At 37.8% G+C, this 25,051-nt stretch overlaps 1 protein-coding gene across 1 annotated transcript; it reads right to left on the reverse strand.

Annotated features, from left to right (window-relative positions):
- Positions 1–22,003: 22,003 nt before the first annotated feature.
- Positions 22,004–23,293, reverse strand: LOC145163692 (uncharacterized). Its single transcript, XM_079082493.1, has 4 exons — positions 23,240–23,293; positions 22,383–23,025; positions 22,135–22,296; positions 22,004–22,077 (listed from the first exon to the last, which is right to left on the reverse strand). The coding sequence occupies exons 1-4, from the start codon at positions 23,291–23,293 to the stop codon at positions 22,004–22,006; spliced, it is 933 nt and encodes a 310-aa protein (XP_078938619.1).
- Positions 23,294–25,051: the final 1,758 nt, after the last annotated feature.

The following is a 25,051-nucleotide window of genomic DNA, read 5'->3' on the forward strand; positions in this document are numbered from 1 at the left end:
ATTCTTAGATTCATACTCCAAGATTGTAACTTGAGTGACATATATTAAAGAAGGTTTATAACACTTGTCAAATGTAGAGTAAAATGTTTTCTACTCTTGAACATTTGAAATTGGTAAGTTGTGATGTTTTGGATTAAACAAAGACCAACTAAGGCTAATTGTGTGAAGTGTTTGTCTTGATAAGAGTCTGCACTATCTCTTGAATATTTGTTTGTCAAGGAATGGTTCTTGGAAAGAGAGTCTTATATGTCAAGAGGACAGTGGGAGTCTCAAAGATCCTGAAAGAGTTTCAAGAACTAATCAATAATAAAACCTGTAGTTTATCACTAGCACACGACTTGAGGTTTATAACCTATCATGCTGACATAATTCTTGTTTCTATACCCATTCCAGTTAAATTTGACTATGCATGTGAGTTCTATGAGTTTTCGGTTGCTTGCATAACAACTTGGAAGACATGGTAGGCCCTTGTGCTACCAGGTGGCAAGAAATTAAGACTGAACAAGTTCGATCCATATGAATTTGTCACTAACCTTGTCTTGTGATTATGGTTTTGACAAATTCACATGGATAGGAACACATACACCATAAAATCTAAGTTTCATTAGGTTTCTCTCCGATTCATGAAAATGATGGTGAGGAAACGCTTTCGCTAAATAGATTTTAAGTAGATAGCAATTGTGATATTTGCATTCTCAAAGTCATTAGTGGAGCGTGTGTGGTTAACCGGCACACTAACATGGACTTGTGAGAAATGGAAAAGGTCTAAACAATTGAGACTATGATTACGACATCCCTTTTCATAGTTCTAAAATTGTTTAGGCACACATGTGAGTTATCTAAGAAAAGGTGTATGATTTTGATAAAGTCTTATCAAAGCATCTCGTATCAGAAATCTGAACTTTGGTATGAAAGTCAATAAAGTATTGATTTCTAGAAGTCCAGCTGATTTCTGGATACATGTCAAAGCTAGTGGGAGCATAAGTGTTATGCTAATAATTATCATGTTAGTGGGAGCATGATTATTATGTTTAGTATTGCAAGTTAGCAATGTTAATTATAGAAAAGAAAAGGGTTTCAATTCGTGAAGTTGCGGGGGTTGAAAAGTTGTTTGCTATAATTAAGGAAGAGGAAATTATACTTCATTTCGAATCTAAAAGCTTAGATTATGAGATTTTAATCAAATTTAGTCATGATTACATTATTTGCGTTCTAAAATTCAATTATGATTACGGCATCCCTTTTCATAATCTGAATTATGAGAACATGGCAAATAGAAATAGAAATATTATAGCAAAAGACTGGTCTAGTATCATGTCTTTATATGAGACATCATGAATCGTGTCCCATATGCTTCGGATATAGGATAGATTACATGTGCTGTAATATTCATTTGTTCTAAATTTTCCAAATGCCTAGGGCATTAAGAGGGAAAAAGGAAGAGAACCGGATATGACTAAAATGATTAAGCAATTGTCGAGAACAATCTGAGGCTTACCCAAGATTGGTCTCTCGTGGACAGTTGGAAGTATGGTGTAAAATTTTGAAGAGATACCATACTGACATATTCTGAAAGGATGCAACTCTTGTTCAGAAGAGAGAGTCAAAAGGGGAATGTGGAAATGTTTCCATGGGTGGAAGTTATTCATTAAATTTGTGTAAGATTATAAAACTTAATGCAAGAAGGATGTTCAAAGGAATGTGCTTTGAATTTGAGACTTCGTTTCCATGGAATTGCTCTCCATTGGAATACTTTGTAAATGTCTGTTGCCAAGTCTTTGTGACTTTTGTGCATAGTCATTACAAGAGGATCAATGCATATAAGTTTAGAATCTAACATATTTCAGTAAATGGCAAAGAATATTGTATTCCTACATTTGCGATAAGTGGCAAAGAATATTATATTATTACATTTGCGATAAGGATTTGGGATTGTGAAATGAGCATCATTGGAATCATGTTCAATTGATCTATTTCATAAAGTAAGGATCATAGACAGACATAGTGTGCATACTTGGAGTATGGCATAACTATTGTTTAGAAAAACATAGTGTGCATGCTTGAAGCATGGGACAACTATTGTTTTAATTCAAGTATTAAGTTGATTATTTGAAACATTATGCAATGAATAACGTGTAATCAATATGGTGATAAATAAAAGGTGTTTTACTTATATTCATAAGTTCTGAGACCATACTGGATTCGATTATTCTTGTGTTTCACTTTGCATGTTTTGACTTCCCGAATAACTAGGTTATTCAAACTCTCCACAGTCAATCATACTTTGGAAGCACGTATGAATCAAGACTATCATGAATTGGGCTTGTAGATGTCTAAAGTGTTTAGACATAGCAAAAGTTGTTGCAACATTCATGAGTGCTCCTGTAATGAGATTCAAGTATTGGATTAAACCCATGCTCATTTGAATCACTTCATGGATTTTATCACGAGTGATCATGAGACGATAATATCTTATATTCTTCAAACAGAGACGTGTGAGTTGTAGTTGCGTGTCAGTTGCACATTGACATACGTAAACGCAACCAGTAACTTGGTTGTTATAACACATATCGTTGTGTGTAATTTGATGAGTAAGTACAAGCGAACATTTGGGTCGAAGTTTATCCATTCCTTTTACCCTTGGAGAGATAAAAGCGATATTTGTGGGCCCCTCGGGGATTTAGTGATGACACCCCTAAGTGCTTGGCCAAGCCTGGACTGATTTGATTTGTTCAATTAGTTGGTCGTCATAAATCGGAAATCGGGAAACAACAAATGGACAGAGAGAATGATTATAATCCATGTCTCAGTCCATATGATATCTAGAATGGAGGAATATATGATCCCTTATCTAATGGACATGTCATTTGAGTAGGTCAGAGTTCGGCAACGGCTTTAAGAGCTACGATTGCTAGTCGGGATCTTGGAGTCATACTTGAATAATAGTTTTAGAATTATCCAAGTGGGAGACTGTTGGATTAGATGTCTAAGCCCATAACTATTATTGGTATGTACTTGACCCGAGAGTAGCATGGTCCATTTAGGTTACACTTCACCGGAACAATTTGTATGGATAGTCTTTTGAGAATAGTATGTCTATGGTTTATTAATATATTATAAGTTATAATATATTAATATGAAATCATATTATTTAATTAGTATAGGTCAAGAATTAATTTAGAATTAATTTAGTGATAAAAAGGAACTAATTAAATATGGACTCTTATATATATATATATATATATATATATATATATATATATATATATATATATATATATATAATGGGCCAAGTTCACTTAGGATGGGCTAAGCTTGCATGGATAGTCCATGGAGTTTTTAACCCATGGATCCTATGGAAATGAAAGGTCATGGGTATTAGGGTTTACATGAATGTTACCCTAATCCTCCATACTATATAAAGAGGTCTTTGGCACATGAAACGGCATTAGTGTGTGAGTGAACAAGAGTGGGCCGATTTCTAGTGTGATTACTATTCTCTCAAGTTTTCCAAGGTGTTTTAGTGATTTGTGATTCCATTTGAGGCATCCACATTATTGGTGCTAGGCTCTTGAAGCTCCAAGGAATCAACCACAAGAAAAGGTATGTCATCCCACTAAGTTTTATATTACAAGTACCCCATGGTATGTTAGTTAGGATGAGAACCTTGGAAAAATCATATTTGCATGTATAATAGAGAAAACATAGATCCAAGGTTTCTAGGGTTGCATGTACACCATAGGAGTGTTAGAATGCTCAAAACCCTTCATGTAGAACATCAAGGGTCATGTGTAACCCTAATCCATACCCATAAGCTTATGATCCACACATTTGATTTGGATAACCACTTCATGGACTAACCCATAAGCCCATCACAAATCAATCATGGATCATTAGCCCAATCCATATGTATCAATTTAATTAGTCTCTTTTGATCACTAAATTAATTCTTAAAATAATTCTTGATCAATACTAATTAAATAATATGATTCCTTAATTAATATATTATACTTATAATATATTAATAAATCATAATTAACCTCTTACTCAAATATCCTTCCTAACATATTGCTTTGATGAATGCAACCCAAATGGACCATGCTACTATCGGGTCAAGTACATACCAATTATAGTTATGGGCTTAGACACCTTTTCCAACATTAATTTCGTCTGAGATTACCCGCAACATACTGGAGCAGAATCTTGTGATCTTTGGTACAATCAAGGAGGGTATCATGGAGGTTTTGGAGGAGCGTTGGGATCTTTCCGTTTTGAGATGGCAACATTGATGGGAGCTTGCACGTTGACTTTCGGTGAGTTTCAGGCATGTGGGGTCCAGAGTTCTTCGGGGAGAAGGACCCGATCGTGAGTAGACGTTGGTTAGCAAATGTCGCTAATGCCTTCCGCACTAGCAGTTGTCCTGAGGGAGTAAAGATCAGACTTGTTTCCTGTCTTCTGAAAGTCAGAGCTCGAGATTGGTGTGAGGAGGTTGGGTGCATCGTAGGAGACACAATAGTTAATTTGATGACATGGAATTAATTTGTGATTATATTTCGAGTGGAGTTTGCACCGGTGATTGAGGTGAAAGAGTTGGCGAGGGAGTTTTAGGACCTTCGCCAGACTACTGAGACAGTGGCTGAGATCACCGCTATGTTCCGCGATAGGGCGTTGTTGGTTCTGTAGTATGTGGCAGATGAGGGGATGAAGAAGGCAAGATACCATGAGATGTTGAGGAGTGATATCTGACAGTTTGTGAGCCGATCTAGTTGTAGGAAACTGGAGGATATGATTTCGAGAGCCACACATAAAGAGAGAGAGAGAGAGAGAGAGAGAGAGAGAGAGAGAGAGAGATTGACTTGGAGATGGAGAGGAAGAGGAAGCCAGATCAGGTTCAGGGTTTAGGGAGTTCGGGCAAGAGGCCCAACGTTTTTTATTCGAGATTGAGAGTCCATCAGGGTCGGGGGCACTGCGGAAAGTGCGGCAAGACGCACGATGGGCGTGTAGGGTGGGTGGTTCCGACTGCTTTAAGTGTGGCAGGACAGGTCATATTAGAAGGGATTGCACTGCTACTACCACCACCACCCAGGTATCTGATCTGATTTGCTTCCATTGCAATCAGAGGGGTCATAACAAGGCCAATTGCCCGAGTTTAGCAGCGGGAGGACCAGTTGTAGCACCCGCTCCAGCGACTCTACGGATTATTGATGGCCGCTAGGGGAAGGTGGATGCACCTATTGTGAGGAGCGGAGCTTTTCAGTTGGCATCCAGGGAGGCTCATGCATCACCTGATGTGGTGATGGGTATGTATCTTCTCCTTATATCTTTATTTATTTTGATTTCTCTACTTATATTTGTGTGTTTTGTTTTTAGTATCGTTCCTTGTGAACGTATCTCTGACTTGGTATTGTTTGATTCAGGGCTACCCGACATTTTGTATATATTGAGCTCAAAAAGAGGTTTGTTGATGCTCTGGGGGAGCTGGATTGTCCATTAGAGCTTGAGATTGCGAAGGATGGATATATCTGGGTATCGAGGGTTAATCGGGGTTGTATTTTGGAGATGTTTAGCGAGCAGTATCCGATTGATTTGGTTCATATTCCTTTGCGCGGGAACAAGGTTATTGTAGGAATGGACTGGTTGAGCCCCAATGGGCCAGTGATTGATTGCGAGCATCAGATGGTGCGTATTCGGACCGCAAGTTGGGGGGGGGAGTTTGTGATTCAGGGAGAGAGTGATCAACGTGGGCCAATTCTATGTTCAGCAATTAGGACCACATGCTCTCTTCAGCAGGGTTGTTCCGAATATATTGCCCATGTTATGGCTACTTGGGAGAAGGGTAAGGCGACTGTGGATGATTTGTCGGTTGTTCGGGAATACCCGTATATGATTCCGGGGTACTTTCCTGGAGTGCCTCCGAAGAGGCAGGTGGAGTTTAGGATTGACTTGGTTCCTGGTGCGGCTCTGATAGCCAAAGCACCATATTGGTTAGCTCCTCCAGAGATGCAGGAGTTGTCTACACAGCTGCAGGAGCTGTTAGACAAGGGGTCCATTCGAATGAGTAGCTCTCCATAGGGAGCGCCAATCCTATTTGTGAAGAAGAAGGATTGGTCACATCGGATGTGTATTGACTACCGAGAGCTGAATAAGATAACGGTGAAGAACTGTTATCCACTCCCAAGGATTGATGACTTGTTTGACCAGCTTCAGTGTGCATCTTGGTTTTCCAAGATCGATCTACGTTTAGGTTATCATCAGATGAGGGTAAGAGAGGAGGATGTGAAGAAGATGGCCTTTCGGACTCGTTATGGTCATTACGAGTTTGTATGATGCCATTTAGGCTCACCAATGCCCCAGCCGCATTCATGGACCTCATGACTCGTATATACAGACCCATGTTGCATCGGTCTGTAATTATGTTTATCAATTACCACTTGGTCTATTCCAATACCTAGGAGCTACATAAAGAGCATTTAAGGAAGGTATTGGAGACTCTGAGGAGGGAGAGATTGTATGCGAAGTTCTCCAAGTGTGAGTTCTGGTTGCGTGGGGTACAGTTTTTGGGGCACCATGTCAACCAGAACGGTATTCTGGTCAATCCAGCCAAGGTCGAGGCTGTGATGATATGGGAGGTTCCAAGGTCTCCATCTAATATTCGGAGTTTCCTAGGGTTGGCAGGTTACTATCGGAGATTCATTCAAGATTTCTCCAAGATAGCGGTTCCTCCACTACAAATAAAATGACATTTAGTGGCATAGAAAAAATGCCACTAAAAACCAAAAAAGTGCCACTAAAGACCTCCTGGGCAACTAGCGGCACAAAAAAAAGTGCCAATATAGCACTTTTAGGTTTTAGTGGCTCTATTTTTATGCCACTATTTAACTACTAAAATAAAAATTATTTTCATACTTTTAGTGACATTTTTTTAACATGAAAACTATACTAATAAAATAGATCTTTTTAATTTTAAATTGAATATAAAATAATAATAAGACAATTAAGATAATAAATGGAAAACACAATATTATTCTACCAATAATATTTTCAATATTTAAAACACAAATGTCTTCAAAAGAGTTTAACAAATCAAAATATGGTGCTAGTGCTCAAAACATATTACTATCGAACTAAATACTAGTTGAGGAAGAAACATGAAACTTGAATGAGCTCAAACTTTATTTAATTTCCAATCTTGAGTTTTTCTTCAAGGCAAAGAACCGGTTTGGTAAAAAGCATGACCCTGAATCCAATAATTTGTCACCATTGAAAAAGCACATGACATTGTATGAATCCACAAATTTATCCCACCTCCTGCAATAAAAAACTTCAAGTGTTAGTAATTAAAACTACTCAAATAATTATCAAATATGACAAACTTTGTATGATCTTTTTGGCCTAGGCATTTCTATTATAAAAAACTACTTGAATTATTATTTATATGTATTATAAAAAGATGTACTAATTGGTATTATATAAAAATTGAGATTCATTTTAATTTTTTGAAAATGAGTAGCACTTGCATCAGATAGTTGTTTAGGTATTCATATATCTAATGGCAACTATGTAATGCATCTAATGGCTAGTGCTTCATCTTTTATGATCATAGCAAGAATGAAATTACTATATACACAAATTATAAAAAAATCTAAATATTATATATTGCTTAAACGTCACTAAGAAAAGAAAATATCAATGTTAATTTATATAAAGTAGGTGTCTAGAATTTTTTTTACACGAGGCAGGCTTCAAAACAACAGGTCTTAAATCCTTCTTTCCCACAATTAAACAGAGGATGACACTTTTATCCTTTTGACAACCATGAATTCTTCTGTAATTGCATACAAATTAAACCAAAAAATTGATAAGATGATTTACTGTTAAATAAGCAAACCAATGGCCTGCACACAGAGCATCAATATCATTTTCTACATTATGAACCTACACAAAATTTGAAAACAGATTATGGTGCAACAAAATCTTGATGAAATGAGAAATGAAAAGAAGTTAAAAAGAAACTTACAGCTTACAGCAAGGCTATATGATCCATATGTTAATATAGTTGCTGAGCAGCTCTAATATGATTTTCTCGCAGCCTGCATAAGTAAATAGCTTCCAACAATGCAATTTTCAAACAATTAACGTCTGTAGATAGAAGTGTCTTTGTAGAAAAAAAGGTTAAAAATGGCAATTCGATGAATTTAGCGTGGACCTAATGGAAATTAAGTGATGTTGGTATCGACCTAACATTTCACTTTTTGGTGTGCAGTCTATGGTATTGGCAAAAAATCAAACACATGGTGTGCATTTTCCTCTTTACACATCTTGGTACAATCAAACACAGACGCAAACAAATAAAGGATGGAGGGCGATTGTACTGCACATGGGGGAGAAGCTGATTGCATCGATTGCACAAGTGTGTCAACCCGTAATTTCTATCTTGTAAAGGTCAAACTTGGTCAACTAAAGTCAAACATATTAAACAAAGGTCAAACTTATTTCTTTTATTATCTTAATATAGTTAGGGTAATGAATTTGTAGGTGTATAAACCTAGTATTCTTAGGTGTTGTGTGTTCGGAGGGAAATCATTTAGGACCGAGGTCCCTCGCAGCCTCAAACCCTCGCATGGGCAGCAAACGGTTCGGACCGCAAACGGTTTGCAGCCGTAAACCGAAGTCGTGAACCTCTTCGGACCATGAACTCTACCTATATATATATGTGTTTGACTGAAAATTTCCTCACTTCTTCACTTCTGACCGAAAACTCAAGACTTTTCTCCCAGGATCTTCAACCGAAAACCCAAGTTTTCTCTCATCTATCATCCGAAGATCATCCAATTCACCTCCGGATCTTATTAAGAACATCTAGTGTTCTTCTCTTCACAATCAATCACCCTTCATTCTTGAGTTTACGACCGTAAACACCTAAATCTCCTTCATTTCACCAAGAACAAACAATAAGTTCCAGCCGAAAACACTTGAATCTTTAAAGGCCGAAAACCCTTTTTGTGGTCGTGAACACCGAAGGTTGGCCGTGAACTCCAAGCAGCCAGTTGATTTTGGTTCTAACACTTCTTTTTGACTTGTTTTGTCTCGGGATCTAACTCGGGGAACTTATCATCCTATATCGAACATTCAATCGAATCACTCACTTAAGGTGAGTTCATACCCCTACAATTTACTTTTTAAATGCTTTTAGGGGGGAATACAAGTAGAACACAATTTATATTGTGTTAACATTTACATGTGAAAACAAACAATCAAAGGATTTCTTATGCTTTTATAAGTTGTTAAAATCATTTCAAAAACTCTTTTAAACTATTTTAGATGGTTGTTTATTATAAAAATCGTATTCGTTTATATATTTATGTATAAGTATGCTTTAACGGACTTAGGACTATTGCTAAATGCCTTGACTCATGTTCCTTGTTTGGTTGTGGGCTTAGGATAGGATCACTAGTCCGACTGTCAGCTAAATCATAGTTATACTTGCTAAATATATACATGAATATTAAACTTCATTTTCAAGGTACATACATAACTCAGTTGCATACAGTGGGCAAATGAGTCTTTTCTACAAATCAGTAACAATTCAAACAAACATACTAGTAAACTATAATAGGTATAGTTTAGAGGATCACTACATACTATTTCTAGAACAGAGAGACAATACATGAGTCAAAACATACATACTATTACTATTCATTACAAAGTATGTTATTCATTTACAAGAACAAGAAAGAACTTACATACTATAACAAGAACAAGATAACTAAAATGTGAGATACTATTTCATGGCATAGAAATATTCTTGATATATCACGTTTTGTAACCAGAGTCTCCTGGAGGGAGAGCGTGAGTTTGTGTATAGATCTATACGAGATTAACCATCCTACACCTTGCTGCTAGCTACAGTGGGACCTGCAGGTCTACGGGTGACAAATGTCATACCATTTTCGACGCCGGAAGAACATCGTGTTTTATACTAATCTATCAAGTATGGTTATAACCTTATCACATTTTAACCTAAATTAACCAGTTTGGTTTTCAAGGTAGTTAATGCATCAGTAGTGTATTTTATGCAATACTACTATAAATCTTCATTTTTCCATTACATTCATACAGTGATATTCTCACATGAGAAATGCATACTATTTTTCGAGTAAAGATAGTTTTACAAATATGGAAAACATACATTTATGCTATTTCAAGTACAAACATACATTTTACACTATTTTCAAGAGAACAGAACATACAAACAGTTGGGTCTTGGTAGAAGACTACTTTTCATTTAAGCAGAAAATATATGATTTTCTGGGAAATATACAAACATTTTTACTATACATATACAAACATTTTTACTATACATATACAAACATTTTCATGAAACAAATGCAAACACTTGACACTAAAATACTTATGAACTCACCAACTTAAATGTTGATACTCTCTTTCGAAATAACTTGTATTCTCAGGTCACCAGTAGACAGGTACACTGGACCAGGTTTTGAGAAGACGGAGCATGTTCAAGGCTCGTCTTTTATTTTGTTATTTATACATTTTTGGTGTCATACAACCATTCACAGAACATACTTGTATTAACTATATTATTAATGCAATGTATGTTGTTGCTTGTTTTACTATTGTGCATTGTTATGATACTGTACATGACGTCCTCCGCCCCCGAACATTTCCGCCGTTCTCGGTTTGGGGGTATGACAACAAGGGAAAAGGCAATTGTGTCGATTGCACAGACACATGACATCTACGTTAAAAAAGTAGTTGGTGTTGGCATGATGGTGGCGATGGCGTTGGGGAGGATTTCACAATGCTCCAGTATGAGAGAGAGAGAGAGAGAGAGAAAGAAAGAAAGAAAGAAAGAAAGAAAGAAAGAAAGATATATGAGATAATGACAGAGAGAAATAGGTTACCTTTTTTGCTAGTAATGAAGAAAGAAGGGCTTGAAGACATAATTTGTTTTTTCTGGTGATGAAAGAATAAGGGTTGAAGACTGTGACAAAGGAAGAAGACATTATTCTGAATTTGTGAATGCGTGGGAAAGAATGGCGGACAATGGCGCCGATTTTGGGTTGGGAGGAAATTAGGTCAAAATTTTAGAGATAGAGGGAAAATGAAAGTTGAAAAAGAAACTGAAGTTTGGGATGGCGAAAAGATTTTAATCTTGGGGAATAAGTGTGGGAAATTAAAAATAGAAGTGATACAGTGGTACAAAACAAAAAGTGTCACAATAAACATAATATAGTGGCACAAAACAAATGTACCACTAAATGTAATTTTTTTTGTAGTGCTCTGACCCGATTGACGAAGAAGACTGTCACTTTTTGTTAGGGGCGTGAGCAACATGAAAATTTTGAGACCATGAGACAGAGACTATGCGAGGCGCTGATCTTGACCTTGCATGAGGGTGTTGAGGATTTTTTGGTTTATTGTGATGCGTCGATCACGGGTTTGGGTGCAGTTTTATTGCAGAGGGGTCACATTATTGCTTACGCTTCGAGGCAACTGAAGCCTCACGAGGCAAATTATACAACACATGATTTGGAGCTGGGGGATGTGGTGTTCGCCCTCAAGATTTGGCAGCATTACCTCTATGGGGTCTATTGTACTATCTACACAGATCACAAGAGCTTGAGGTATCTGATGGATCAGTCGAATATGAACATGTGGCAACGTAGGTGGTTGGATGTGGTGAAGGATTATGATTGTGAGATCCTTTACCATCCGTGGAAGGCCAATGTTGTGGCAGATGCTCTCAGCCGCAAGGCGAGTGTGGCTCTGACCAGGGATATGTGTTTAAGGATGACAGTGATTACTCCACTCTTGGAGCAGATTTGAGAGGCTCAGGTTAAGGATATGAATGAAGAGCACCGAAAGAGTGAGAACATTATGGGTTAGGTGGCTTTCTTTGATTATGATATCCAAGGGTTATTGACTCTCCATCGGAGGGTATGGGTTCCTGATTGGGGCGGTGCACGTCAGGTTCAGATGGAGGAGGCGCACAAGTCGAGGTTCTCTATCCATACTAGAGCAACAAAGATATATAGAGATCTCGTCCCGATTATTGGTGGCCATGTATGAAGCATGATGTAACTTGGTGTGTGAGAGGTGCGTGACTTGTAGGAAAGTCAAGGCTGAGCATCAACAACCTCACGACAAGATGCAGCCACTAGACATTCCTGTTTGAAAATGGGAAGAGATCACCATGGATTTCATCACGAAATTGCCATGGACAGTGCGTGGAGTGGATTCGATATGGGTCATCGTGGATCGATTGACCAAGAGCGCGCATTTCATTCCGATTTAGGAGAGTATATTTTCCGAGAAGTTGGGTGAAATATACATCAGAGAGGTTGTGGCGCGAAATGGGGTTCCGGTTTCATTGGTTTCAGATAGGGATGTCCATTTTACTTCTAGGTTTTGGAAAAAGTTTCATGAGGAGCTGGGTACTCGTCTGCAATTCAGCACAGCTTTCCACCTACAGATTGACGGACAGAGTGAGTGGACTGTTCAGACCCTGGAGGACATGTTGTGGGCATGTGTCTTGGATTTTGGTGGGAGTTGGGATACATATCTCCCTTTGGTGGAGTTTTCGTATAACAACAGTTATCATGCCAGTATTGATCGACCTCTTTTTAAGATGCTCTATGAGAGGAAATACATGACCCCGATATGTTGGGGTGAGGTCGGTCAGTGGGTCATAGGGAGTATTGAAGTGTTATTCAAGACTACTGAGTTGAATCAGTTGGTTCGGAGTAGACTTCAGACAGCACAGAGTCGGCAGAAGAGCTATGCTGACAGATTCTGCCGACAGACCCCAATCAGATCTAGAATTCCAGGTTGGGGATATGGTTCTCTTGAAGGTGTCGCCTTGGAAAGTTGTCATCCAATTCAGGAAGAAGGGAAAGGTGGGCCCCAGGTACATCGGTCCTTTCAAGGTTTTGGCCCGGGTGGTTCGGGTTGCTTATCGCTTGGATCTTCCCGAGGAGCTTAGTCAGATCCATAGCACGTTTAATGTCTCTAAGCTGTGGAAATGTTTGGTTGATGATTCCGCAGTGGTTCCATTGGAGAATATTTAGGTGGATGATCGCCTGAATTATATCGAGACACCGGTGACGATTCTTGACCGGGACACGAAAACCTTGAGAAACAAGGTTGTTGAGTTGGTGAAAGTCCATTGGCCACACCACAAGGATTCAGAATGGACGTAGGAGCCTGAGGACGAGATGAGGGAGCATTACCCAAAGTTATTTGTAGCAACAGACTTCAAGGACGAAGTCTGATTCAAGTGGGGGAGAATTGTAACACTGCATTTCCAGGTTTTTGTTCCCTTAAGTCCTTCATCTTTAAAATCTTTGTGAAATGGTCCCTAGCTGAGTACGATGGGCATACTCTATGAGTACGCTGGGCATATTGGCTCCTTAGATGGTCACGGAGGCGCCTACGTACGTTGGGCGTAGGCTCAGCTGGGACAAACCCTAATTTTTAGGGTATGTGCCCTATTTAAACACCTTAAGTTGCCTTTGGGGTTTCTTATGATCAACCTCCATCTCTCAACACCCTAAGAATGAAACCATAATCTTCATTTAGTGTTTATGAGCCATTGGATGATTTTTGTGGTGTTTTTATGCCCCTTGAAGGAAGTGAAGCTTAATGGTGAAGCTTTGGTGGACTTGGAGCTTGAAGATCCAGGAACTTCATCAACGTTGCAAGCAATTTGAGGTATAAATATCCTAACTTGATGGTTCCTTATGCTAGATCTAGTTTAGGGCTTTATTTGTGCATCTTTGAGTCCTTTAAGCCATGCTTGGGAGTATGGGCTACTCCAGAAGATTGGGATGTTAGATCTTAGGTTATCTGAAGTTCCTTTTTCATAAAAATACAACCTTGATGTCTTGTTTTGATCCATGCATGATTTAGGGCTATTATTATAGGTCTTAATGGTCAAAATTGAGTGTTGGGTCCTTTTGAGCCATGCAAAGGCTCCAAGTTAAGAACTTTATGGATTAGGACGTTCATTTAGACTTGGAATTGAATTTTGGATGCTTGAATGAAAATATTAAGCACTTAAAGAAAAAGTGCTTAATAGGTGCGTACACTGGGAGTACTCAATAGTACGTTGCGCGTACGTGCCCGTGTCCCCGACCATGCATGCAACCCAGTACACAGGACGTACGTCTGGTACGCGCAACGTACCAGGCTTGGAGTGGGCTCTTATGTTTTTGGGCCATTTTCGGAATAGTGGTGTTTGGGCCTTTTTGGGCCATCAACCCTTTTTATTGTAGGCCATTGTTGGGCTCTAGGCCTTCTTGTGTTCGGGCCTATAATGTGTTTTGGGTATCTTTTAGAGCTTTGAGCCACATTGGGCTTTTTGGTGCTATTGGATTGGGCCTCGGATTTTGGGCCAAGTGGGAAAAGGGTAAAATGGACTTTTACCCTAAGTATTTGACAATTGGACTAGGATTTCGTCTATTGGTTGTGGACCAATTGTTAATTGGGTATTATTTGATGATGTTAGCGCAGGGATTTTCCGAATCAGCAGTCCGAGCTTTTATCTGAGATATTCAGTAGCTTGAGGTGAGTTTCATCACTGTGCTTGGCGGGTCGAAGGCACCAATGATAAGGATGGTAGTTGTCTGCGTAACTCTTTCATGTATGTTATGTGATATGTATTAGGGTGGCAACTCTCGACCCAACCCGTAACCCGACACTGACCCAACCCGAAAATAGACGGGTTTGGGTTGAGATTTTTGACCCGCCAACCCACCAACCCGTTTATTTCATGGGTTGGGTTGGGTTATCTGTTTAGGTTCGCGGGTCGACCCGCCAACCCGTATATATATATACATATATATATATATATATATATATATATATATATATATATATATATATATATATATAATTATTAATTAAATTTGATTTCCATCCGTATTCGTAATTTTCTGTATCATTGTATTCCTTCCGTATTCGTATGTGACTAATCTGCATTTGCGGTTCATTAATCAGAAAAAGAAAAAATACTTGTCGTTATTTCACGAGTTACAAACAAAGAACATATCCACTTTCTATGAATGTTTTCATTTTTCATTTTTATTTGGATGTTATTGACTTTATGAATTTATGTTGAAAACCTTTTTTATGTTAATTACTTTAATCATTTTATGAATTTATGTTGAAAAAACCTCATTTTTTAAAATGTGTTGTTTATTTATTAAACGGGTTATATGGGTTGGGTTTGACCCATTAACTTGTGAACCCGCGAACCCATATACTTAAACGGGTTATATGGGTTGGGTTGGGTCAAGGTTTCCAACCCACCAACCCGTCAACCCATATATTATATGGGTTGGGTTAAGTTTATGTTTTCTGACCCGCCAACCCGAACCCAGCCCAATTGCCAGGCCTAATATGTATATCGGGGGGGGGGGGGGGGGGGGGGATGTCGGGCGGGGTCTGATGACTGTATTGTATGTGATTCTTGCATGCGTTTATGTGTCTATATGTATACCGGGCGAGGCCCAACGCAAGGCGGGCCTGATGAATGTGATGAGGCGGGGCCCATCTCATGTTACTGGCAGATCTGTTCCGAGCAGGTATCGATGTCAGGTGGGGTCCATTATATGTTTGATATGTATGGTATGTGGTGTTTTGGGGAACTCACTAAGCTTCGTGCTTACGATTTTTAATTTATGTTTCAGATACTTCTGGTTCGAAAGGGAAGAGCTCGGGATGACCGCATTGCACACACACTATGATTTTTATTTTATATAACTTTGATGTATTGGATTGGTCGTTTGACATACTATGATTTCCTTGTATGGTTTTATATCATGTTTGGGTTGATGGTTTTTACCATAATTAAAATGAAATTTTTTGTATTAATTTTTGGGACGTTATATATATATATATATATATATATATATATATATATATATATATATATATATATATATATATATATATATATATATATATATATATATATATATATATATATATATATATATATATATATTTTTTGGGAAGACATTTATAGTCTCCACCAGTTACATTTAGTAAAGCCAAAGACTAAATTTTATCTGGAAATATGAGTTTTGAAGCAATCATACCACCTCCATAACATAACAAAGAATAAAACAAAATCTACGATTTTTCAAGATTCAAATTTCTTCAAATAGGCATTCAATGTAGTTTCTAGATGAAATAAATAACCTAGTTGACTTGACTAACTAACCCATTAAGTGGCTAAATACATGAGCTTTCTTCCTACCCAAATGCTCCAAATGATATAAACACAAATAAAGAAAGTTAAAAATAATGGATTAGACTTTTAATTGTTTTACCCTTGTATGTTATATATCTTCAAAATGTTGGATACTGTTGTATCCACGTACGCAAATCCTGTATTCATGAGATAAGAGAATGTTTTTATTTCTTAGAAATTAGAAAATTAAGATAAGAAGATTAATGGTATTACTGAAAGTTTGAAAGGACAAGATTAATGGTATTACTGAAAGTTTAACAAAGGCGAATAACGACTCCTTCCCTGAAAAGGTAAAACGTCTCCTTTCTTAATTTCCATTGATGATTGCAAAGAATAAAAAAAATCGTAGCTGAACCCAAATAGTAAGTTAACCTGAAATCATCATTGAAAAGTGAAATCATCATGTGGAAGGCGACTCTTACAGACAACTTTTGCGAGTGTCGCTAGTGATTGAATGAAATGAGCCCTAAGTTTTTGTAAGATAACAATCGACAAACTTCAAACATGTACTCATTATGTTCGAATTTTTCAAAGTGTGTGTGTGTGTGTGTGAAGTGAGTGGTCATGAAGGTGCAATAATCGGGATGAAGAGGCAGTTGTGAAAGTGCAGTAAGAAATTGTACCTGGATTCAATGTTGCAGAAGGGAGAATCAATTGAATCGTTGTGAAAGAAGACGTATGCATCAGAAATTGGTGGGAGACTACCTTCATCAAATAAACCTCCATAAGCAATAAGAAAAGCATAATAAGCCTTATTCTCAAACAAAATTTCAGCGAGACATGAAGCAAAAGAAGAAGAATGAGGACGTGGTCTCATGCTTTTATAGCGGTTGGAGTAGAGCGAGATTGGGGGATTATGGAGAAGTGGGGGCAGAACTACCGTTGTTGACAACGTGGGGCAGAAGAAGGTTCATTGAAGCACAGAAAGAACATCTGAAATTGGGGGAGAGTAGGTTGAATGTGGCACTGATAACTTCTTCTTAGATAACCTGTGATAACCGTCGACTATGGAAATGTGGAGTCGAAGGAGGAAACGTGCGGAGCAGCAGGACTGCCGAAACTGCCTAGAAAACTGTAAATAGAGAGTTTGCGCGGCTGATGGACAAATCCAATGGATGAAAATCACTAGACGGTTATCCCTGGTGTTAGTAAAATACCACGTGTATTTACCCAAAAATCTGATCGGATATCTCCGCCCCCTACTTCTCGTATCCTCAGTTTTTCCTCCGATTCAATTCTTCTCCCTCAAATTCTTCTCCCAAATCGGAGAGTGTTAGAAAGGGTTTTCGAGCCGATCATATTTGATTTCTCCACCGCTATTCTCCTCCAGTCGGCCGTCTCTATCTGCTACGCTTCACGTTTCTTCAGCAAAATTAGGATTGGGGTTTGTTGATATCTGTCGATTCTTATCATCACCGGGTTTGAAGGAGAAGTGATTAGGGATGTCTGTTGCGAAGGGGATGAATGTCGTCATCGTTCTTGCACCACACATCGTTCTCACACCCCCACTGCAACCGTTACTCCCTCTGTAGCAGAAGCACTATTTCGATCCTTGCTAGCGTTGCTACCTTTCGATCAAGCACTTCAAATGAATTCTGCAGCGTCGGTCGGTGCATACGACGACTGATTGATGTTGCTTTCGTTAATCTTACTCTTGTTGTTCATAAGGTTCTATTATAATGGGAAAATACCGCAAATAGACAAAAAATTAGGGTCAATTTCTAAATTTAGTCATAAAACTAGAATTTTCCAGCTATATACATACATTCCGCGGAGGACCCTCCGCAGACCTCTACGGAATGACGTCATCTCCGTGGACCACCCGAAAGTCTGATTTTTTAACGTTTAAAAGATTGTTCCGCGTAGGCCCTCTGCGGATACATTAACACCTCCGCGGAGTAAGTTGTTTGGAGGTCATAAATTCCTCCACGGAGATGATGACGAGGAGCTCCGCAGAGAGAGTAATGTCTCCGCGGAATGGGTGGTTGGAACGGATTTTAGACGGTTTTTTGATACAAAGTCTTCTTTTTCATTTTTTAGCTCCATTTGGTCGATAGATCAGTTCTTTTTCATTTCATTTTTAAAAAAAATATGAGTTTTGTTATTTTATGTACCGGGGGTTTTTGGCAGATAAGTAATGGGATTAACACCTACGTTAGACAAAAGTTTAACAACTTAGGTTTACTGCTTCCGCCAAATTTTGATTGTCGAATATTGTTTGATTTGGTCAAAAGTAAGGCTAATGTGTTCAATAGTAATATATCATTGTCATTTCAACACCCGGTTCATGGGTATGTTATGAATATTTTAGACGAAGCAGATGTTCATCAACTTAGAAATGTAATTTCTAAAACGAAGGAGATTGTGCATTTGTATTTAGAGGTGTTTCAGGGATTGGTCGAACAGACAGAAGCGGTTGAGAAAGTTGTACCATACAATGTTGAAAACGTTGTATCTGATAATGTTGAAGAATGTCCAGAAGAAGAAACTGTGGCAGTGAATACGGTTGAAGAAAAAAATTTATATGAGTTTGGAAGACTGACTGACAAAACTTTGTCAGACGGTGAAGAGTCAAATGAAGGATGGTCAGAAGATGAGTTCACACACGGGAAAAAAGCTTCAGACATATTTTACGGTATGCCTCCCATACCTGATTGTCCTGATCCTATTGTTGAACCCGGACCATTTCACAGTTTAGGTCCAAATGATGATATGTTTGTTCGTCAAACATATGATAACAAAAACAACTAATATTTGCTTTGAGTCTTAAAGCAACCAGAGAAAAGTTTCAGTTTAAGACCAAACATTCTAACAAAAATTGTTATGAGGTATATTGTGAAATTGAGAACTGTAGTTGGCGTTTATATGCAAAACGCCTTGATCCCACTGATGAATTTGAAATCAGGACTTTCAACAACGTGCACACATGTTCGTCATTACAGATACACCCTAATCATAAGCATGCTAATAAAAAAGTGATGGGTACTATATTGCATGAGATTATAGGAAAAACTAGTTCCAAGGTTTGGAGGCCTAATGAAATATCAAGGGATTTGAATGCTTTGCTGGAAATCAATGTAGATTACAAACAAGCTTGGCGTGCAAAACAATATGCTGTGGAACTGTTGTTGGGATCCTCTGAAGAATGTTTTTCCAAACTTCCTATTTATTTTCACAATTTGAAGAGGCATAATCCCGATACAGTGGCCTATATTCAAACAGATTCTGAAGATTGTTTCGAGTGTTGTTTTTATGCCATTGGTAAATACAAAAAACTTGTTGTTATTTAATATATAATTTTTTTAAACAAATTATAGAGTGTTTATGTGTTCCATTTTAATATATTGCAGATATGAGCGTTCAAACGTTTTTGTCGTAAAGTTATAATTATGGATGGTGCCCATTTGAAGGGTGATTTTAAGGGAACCATATTGCATGCAGTAGCTATGGATGGGAACAACCAGATACTGCCCCTTGCGCACGGGATATGCAAAAAAGAGAGTGGTCTTACTTGGACATGGTTTCTTGAAAAGTTGTATGAATGTGTTGGTGATTGTCAAGAATTGACTTTTGTAACTGATAGGGCCGATGCAATTCGGGTTAGTATTGAAAATATTTTCCCACATGCTCATCATGGCTTGTGTGCTTTTCATCTACTAGGAAACATAGTACACAGGTTTGGGAAAAATGATAAAACAAAAGTGTTGTTTTGGAGGCTTGTGAAAGCTTACAAAAGAAATGTTTTTTGAAGAATTATGGTATAGATTTAGTTCTACTAGGCTGCAAGTAGCAGCGTATCTAAGTGAAATTCCCCGTGCTAAATGGACTAGAGCATATTCGTTGTCGAAACGGTACGATTACATGACCTCGAACAGGGCAGAGTCCATGAATGCTTTATCTGTAGATGCAAGGAAGATGCCTATAATACCCCTTCTTGAGTTCTTCCGTCGTCTTTCACAGGAATGGTGTAACAAGCGTCGCATCGAAGGAGGTATGAATTTAATTTGGACTTTAATTAGGTTGAATAATAAGTTAATTATATATATATTCTTTACAGGGAAACGTTCAACAGTGCTAACCGAGTGGGCTGAAAAAGTAGTTAGTAAAAATGAAGAGCGTACGACATGATGGTCCGTTTCTGGTGTTTCAGATGCAATATATCAAGTTCATGATTTCAAACATGGTGGCATAGTTGATCTGAGGCAAGAGACTTGTACATGCAAATATTGGGAAAGATCTGGGTTGCCTTGTGGTCATGTCATAATGGTCTTGAAGCACTTGATAAAAACTAACTTCGGACATCTGGCTATAGATGCTTACAAAATGGAAACGTACCGAAGTACATATGAGGAGCCGGTTTACCCCCTTCCAGGACCGTGTGATTGGAAGATGCTTGCTGAGATGATGGTTGTTAAACCCCCGATAATGGATACACGTCAAGCTGGTAGACCGAGAAACATAAATCGTATCTTGTCACAAGGTGAGGAACCTATAGTAAGAAGGTGTATTAGATGTGATAGTACAACACAAAAGGGAAAGGGAAAGGGACAGAAGGGACTCAGGAGACGCTAGAGACGCACGGGACACAAGAGACGCGTTGGACGAGTGGGACGCAGAGAGAAGACTATTTTTCAACGTTTGATTTGAATGATTGATGTTGTATTTATAATTAATTATGTTTTGTTTTAGAGGACATTAATTTGTGTACTTTGAAATGGTGTATTTATTTTAAAGATGATGGGTAATATTATGATTATATTAGTGCATAATTACTAGTAGAATAATAACTAATACTCGAAGATAATACATTCAACAAACCAGAAACATATAGTAAACGTAGAACAACAGTAATTAACTTAAGGGGATTGCAAAGGATACTTTTCTTTCTCTATTGTTATGTAGTTGTCCCTAATTCTTATTTTATCTTCCATACAGTCCTTTTCGCTACCAAGTTCTATCATTTCTGCATCCTTGTCAGCAAACCATTTTTCAGACAGTTTGATATTCTTCTTAGTTTTTTTTTATCCATTCCTCATGATCTTTGATTTTTTTTAGTAATCGTCATCCTTTCCTCAATCTCTTTGCACTCCGCCGCAATGAGGTCATGACGTTCAGTGAGAGCTCGAGATGAGTCTTTATCTTTTTTTTTGTTGTTCTTCAGTCCATTGTAGTTGTTGCAAAGTATCCTCCAATATATACGACTCTCTTAAATTTGGTGATGGGGCAAGAAAAGGGTCGATCGGATCACAATAGAAACAATCAACTTCGTTGCACGAGCAAATATACAAAGTTGAAGATTAACTCATTTTAAATTTAAAAAAAATTTATAAGTCTATACCAAAAATCCAACGACCATCCATGACTATATATAGTCCCTTCCACTCCGCAGAGAGCTGTTGTCAGTCCGCAGAGCTTTTTGTCAGTCCGCAATAATGTTTGTCAGTCCGCAGAGCTGTTTGTCTAGTCGTTGTCATCCATACATTACAATTATGGGAATACAATTATTTATTTAAATGTAAACATTTTTTATCAAAAAGTAAAGAACGCCAACAGACCATTACAACTACGGTTAACATAGAACTGAATACAAACTAATATTCGTTGTGATCCATACAATACAGTTCAATTGAATTGCCGTGGAGGTAAGACCACAACACTTTCAACTGGTATTTCCCAATGCCTAAGGGTTGGAATAGGATTGACCGTCTCAGTTTGATAAGCATTTCAATACACCGCTGTACTTAACTTTAAATTTACCATTTGTTGGATTTCTGCAATTTCGGGTCTTTGTAGTGAAGCTATAGCATGCTCACAAGGTATACCACATTTTTACCATTTACCGCAACTATAAATACCACGGTCTAATTGGACAGATTCAGTTGTTGAATACTTAGTCACTTCATATCTGTCGCCAACAATATGCGTAATCCTACAACCATCCGAGTGGATAAATCTTTTATGAATCACCTTAAGTGCATAAGGGGTTAGAAGACCATGAAAATACCCTGTGAAATGAACTGAATCAAAAAACAAAAATTATGATGTCATAATGTATAATAACATATCAGTTCACCATTTGAGTGATGTCATAACTTATAATTACCTCCAAACGCAACACGTTGAAGATACACTGCTTGAATCGAGTCATGGGCCATTTCAATGATTGTTGTTATTGGAAACTCATGCGTGTTTGTTTTAAACCAATTGACAACAACGGGAATGTCAATGAATTTAACATCGAAACGTACTCTTGGAAAACAAGCCCGTACCCATTTTTCAATGGGAATATTGTCAAGCCAATGAAGATCATTCCCATTAACCTCATTTTTTAAGTTGTTCAAACATGCATAAAAATGAGATAAATTATGCGCTTTACAAGTCTTCCAGAACAACTGCTCTACGACTGTATTGCTTCCGATGGAAGCGCGTATTTTCTCGGCTATATTTTTACAACAATAACCATCATATGAATCAGGGTAGACTCTTTGAACTGCAAAGTCTATAGAATCAGATATATGGCTTATGAAACCAACTTCTGTATTGTCACCTAAACATTCTTTAAGCCTCCTCATGAACCATAACCATGAATTGTCACGGTTTATGGTTCCCAAAGCAAACTCTATGAGAAGGCGTTCATGATTTCCATCTAAAGCAGCCGCAATGTACATGGATCTTACATACGGCCCAATTAGAGGTACTTGACCAACGAATATGATTGGTATCATAGACGTGAGAAACGTACGAATCTGTAAGTCAACATAAGAATATTAGGCATATAACAACTTGAAATAACTAAATATTTATTTACTATAAGGGATTACATACCACGCATCCCAATGCCACGAAACAAATTTGGAAACGATTGTACTGATCTTTCGTAATGTACGTGAAGGTGTTAGGATTGGTTCTTTGCAGATTATGGAAAAAAGTCGGTAGGTTGGAGAAACTTTTCCATAATACCTGATTGACTGAACTCATTTTCACAACTTTCGACACCTTGTAAATTTTCGTCATGGTTGTCCAATTTATAAGGAATTAGTATACATTATCCCGTATAACTTACTTGTCAGTCCGCATAAATGACTTGTCAGTACGCGTAACTTATTTGTCAGTCCGCGTATCCTGTTTTTCAGATTATGTTATTTGAATGTATGGTTTTGTAACATTTGTTGGTGAATTATTTTTCAAAAAATAAAGGATAAATACCATATTACATATAAATAAAGCAATACAAGAACAATACAAAACGCAGTACTACTTAAAAAAACGGGACATTTTTCAAAAGATTCCAAGGGGCTTCATACTCGAAACTCTGTCCGTTGCTAATGGATTTGTATTCTTCTTTAGCCGCCTCCAAGATGTCTTCCTCAGTATCATTCACACGATCGTCTTCAATATTATTATAAAGATCGTTGAATAACACAACTTCTGTTTTCAATTCATACCATTTTGCAGCTATATCAAGCGTGTTGCGATGGTTTTGTATGGTGGTTTCAGCGTCAGTGTTGAAGGTATTCGTTAATAGGACCCAAAACATTCTATCCTCCAAACTGGTGTTCTCTTTGACATTAATATATACACGAGTTAGAAGCAAATACTCGTTAGCGGTCCATGGGTTTGAACCCATTGTAAAACATACAAAGTACATGAACTAAAATACCTTAGATGAAGTGATACATAATTTTTTGTCGTTTTATATAGACATGACAGTCCGCAAATATCCAACGATCATCCATGACAATATATAGACCCTTCAACTCCGCAGAGAGCTGTTCGTCAGTTCGCATTACTAACTTGTCAGTCCGCGTTACTGACTTGTCAGTCGCAAAGCGAATGATCAGTCCGCGTTACTAACTTGTCATTCCGCGTTACTGACTTGTCAGTACGCAAAGCGAATGGTCAGTCTGCGTTACTGACTTGTCAGTCTGCAAAGCGAATGGTCAGTCCGCGTTACTGACTTGTTAGTCCGCGTTACTGACTTGTCAGTCCGCGTTACCTATATTTTTATATATAGTAAAGCACGTATCTATACGTCCGAATTAGAGGTAAGGGATCATTTCACAATATGGCATCCAATGTACCAACGTCTTCAAATGCAGCTAATCTGTCTAATGCATCTGCTCCAATAAATGGTACATCTCCATGGACGACAACAGAGGTGTTGGTCCTAACATGATGTTGGATTACCGTTTACGAGGGTCTGACGGTAATGGCTCCCCTTAATTGCCTTCTTGGTGATGAATGGTCCCGCTTAGTAGCTTTGTTCAACTATAAGGTGGGACAAGGACAAGAACGACTAAAACCCGATATTGTTAGTAAATGGATGGATTTAAAGACTAAAGTCACATGGTACAATCGATGCTACAATTATGAGAAAATGCGATGCTTTGATGCTGATGATGAAGAATTTCTTGAATACGTGAACGGATATTACTTGTGCCAGTTTGATGAAACTTAGTTCGAGTATACAGACGTTTGGAATCTGGTTAGAAATAAACCCTTTTTCATGTAGACGACTCTTTTATTCGTAATGTTCTATGTAATGTTTGTTAGTCGTTCATCTTTTATTTGTAATGTTATTATGTTATTCCAAATGTTTGTAATATATGTTGGTGAATTATGTTTCAAAAAATATATGATACAAAAGTTGTTTATATTAAACAAAACTACTAAAAACAAGTATTTCATAATAATGTATACAAACTTCCAAACATCAAGTTATTTAGTATCCCAAATAATATTTGTCATCCTATTTCTGTAGAAAAATCCCGC

Source organism: Lactuca virosa, chromosome 3 (genome assembly GCF_052849685.1).
Source record: "Lactuca virosa cultivar CGN04683 chromosome 3, Lactuca_virosa_CGN04683_v6, whole genome shotgun sequence".
NCBI lineage: Eukaryota > Viridiplantae > Streptophyta > Magnoliopsida > Asterales > Asteraceae > Lactuca > Lactuca virosa.

What these genes read in the sequence shown, in the direction of transcription:
- LOC145163692 (XM_079082493.1), bottom strand. Translation starts at nt 23,293, where the DNA reads ATGACGAAAATTTACAAGGTGTCGAAAGTTGTGAAAATGAGTTCAGTC. An exon ending in AAATGAGTTCAGTCAATCAG is followed by an intron (nt 23,026 to 23,239) that starts GTATTATGGAAA and finishes GTTGACTTACAG; the next exon opens with ATTCGTACGTTTCTCACGTC. An exon ending in TCAACGTGTTGCGTTTGGAG is followed by an intron (nt 22,297 to 22,382) that starts GTAATTATAAGT and finishes TTTTTGATTCAG; the next exon opens with TTCATTTCACAGGGTATTTT.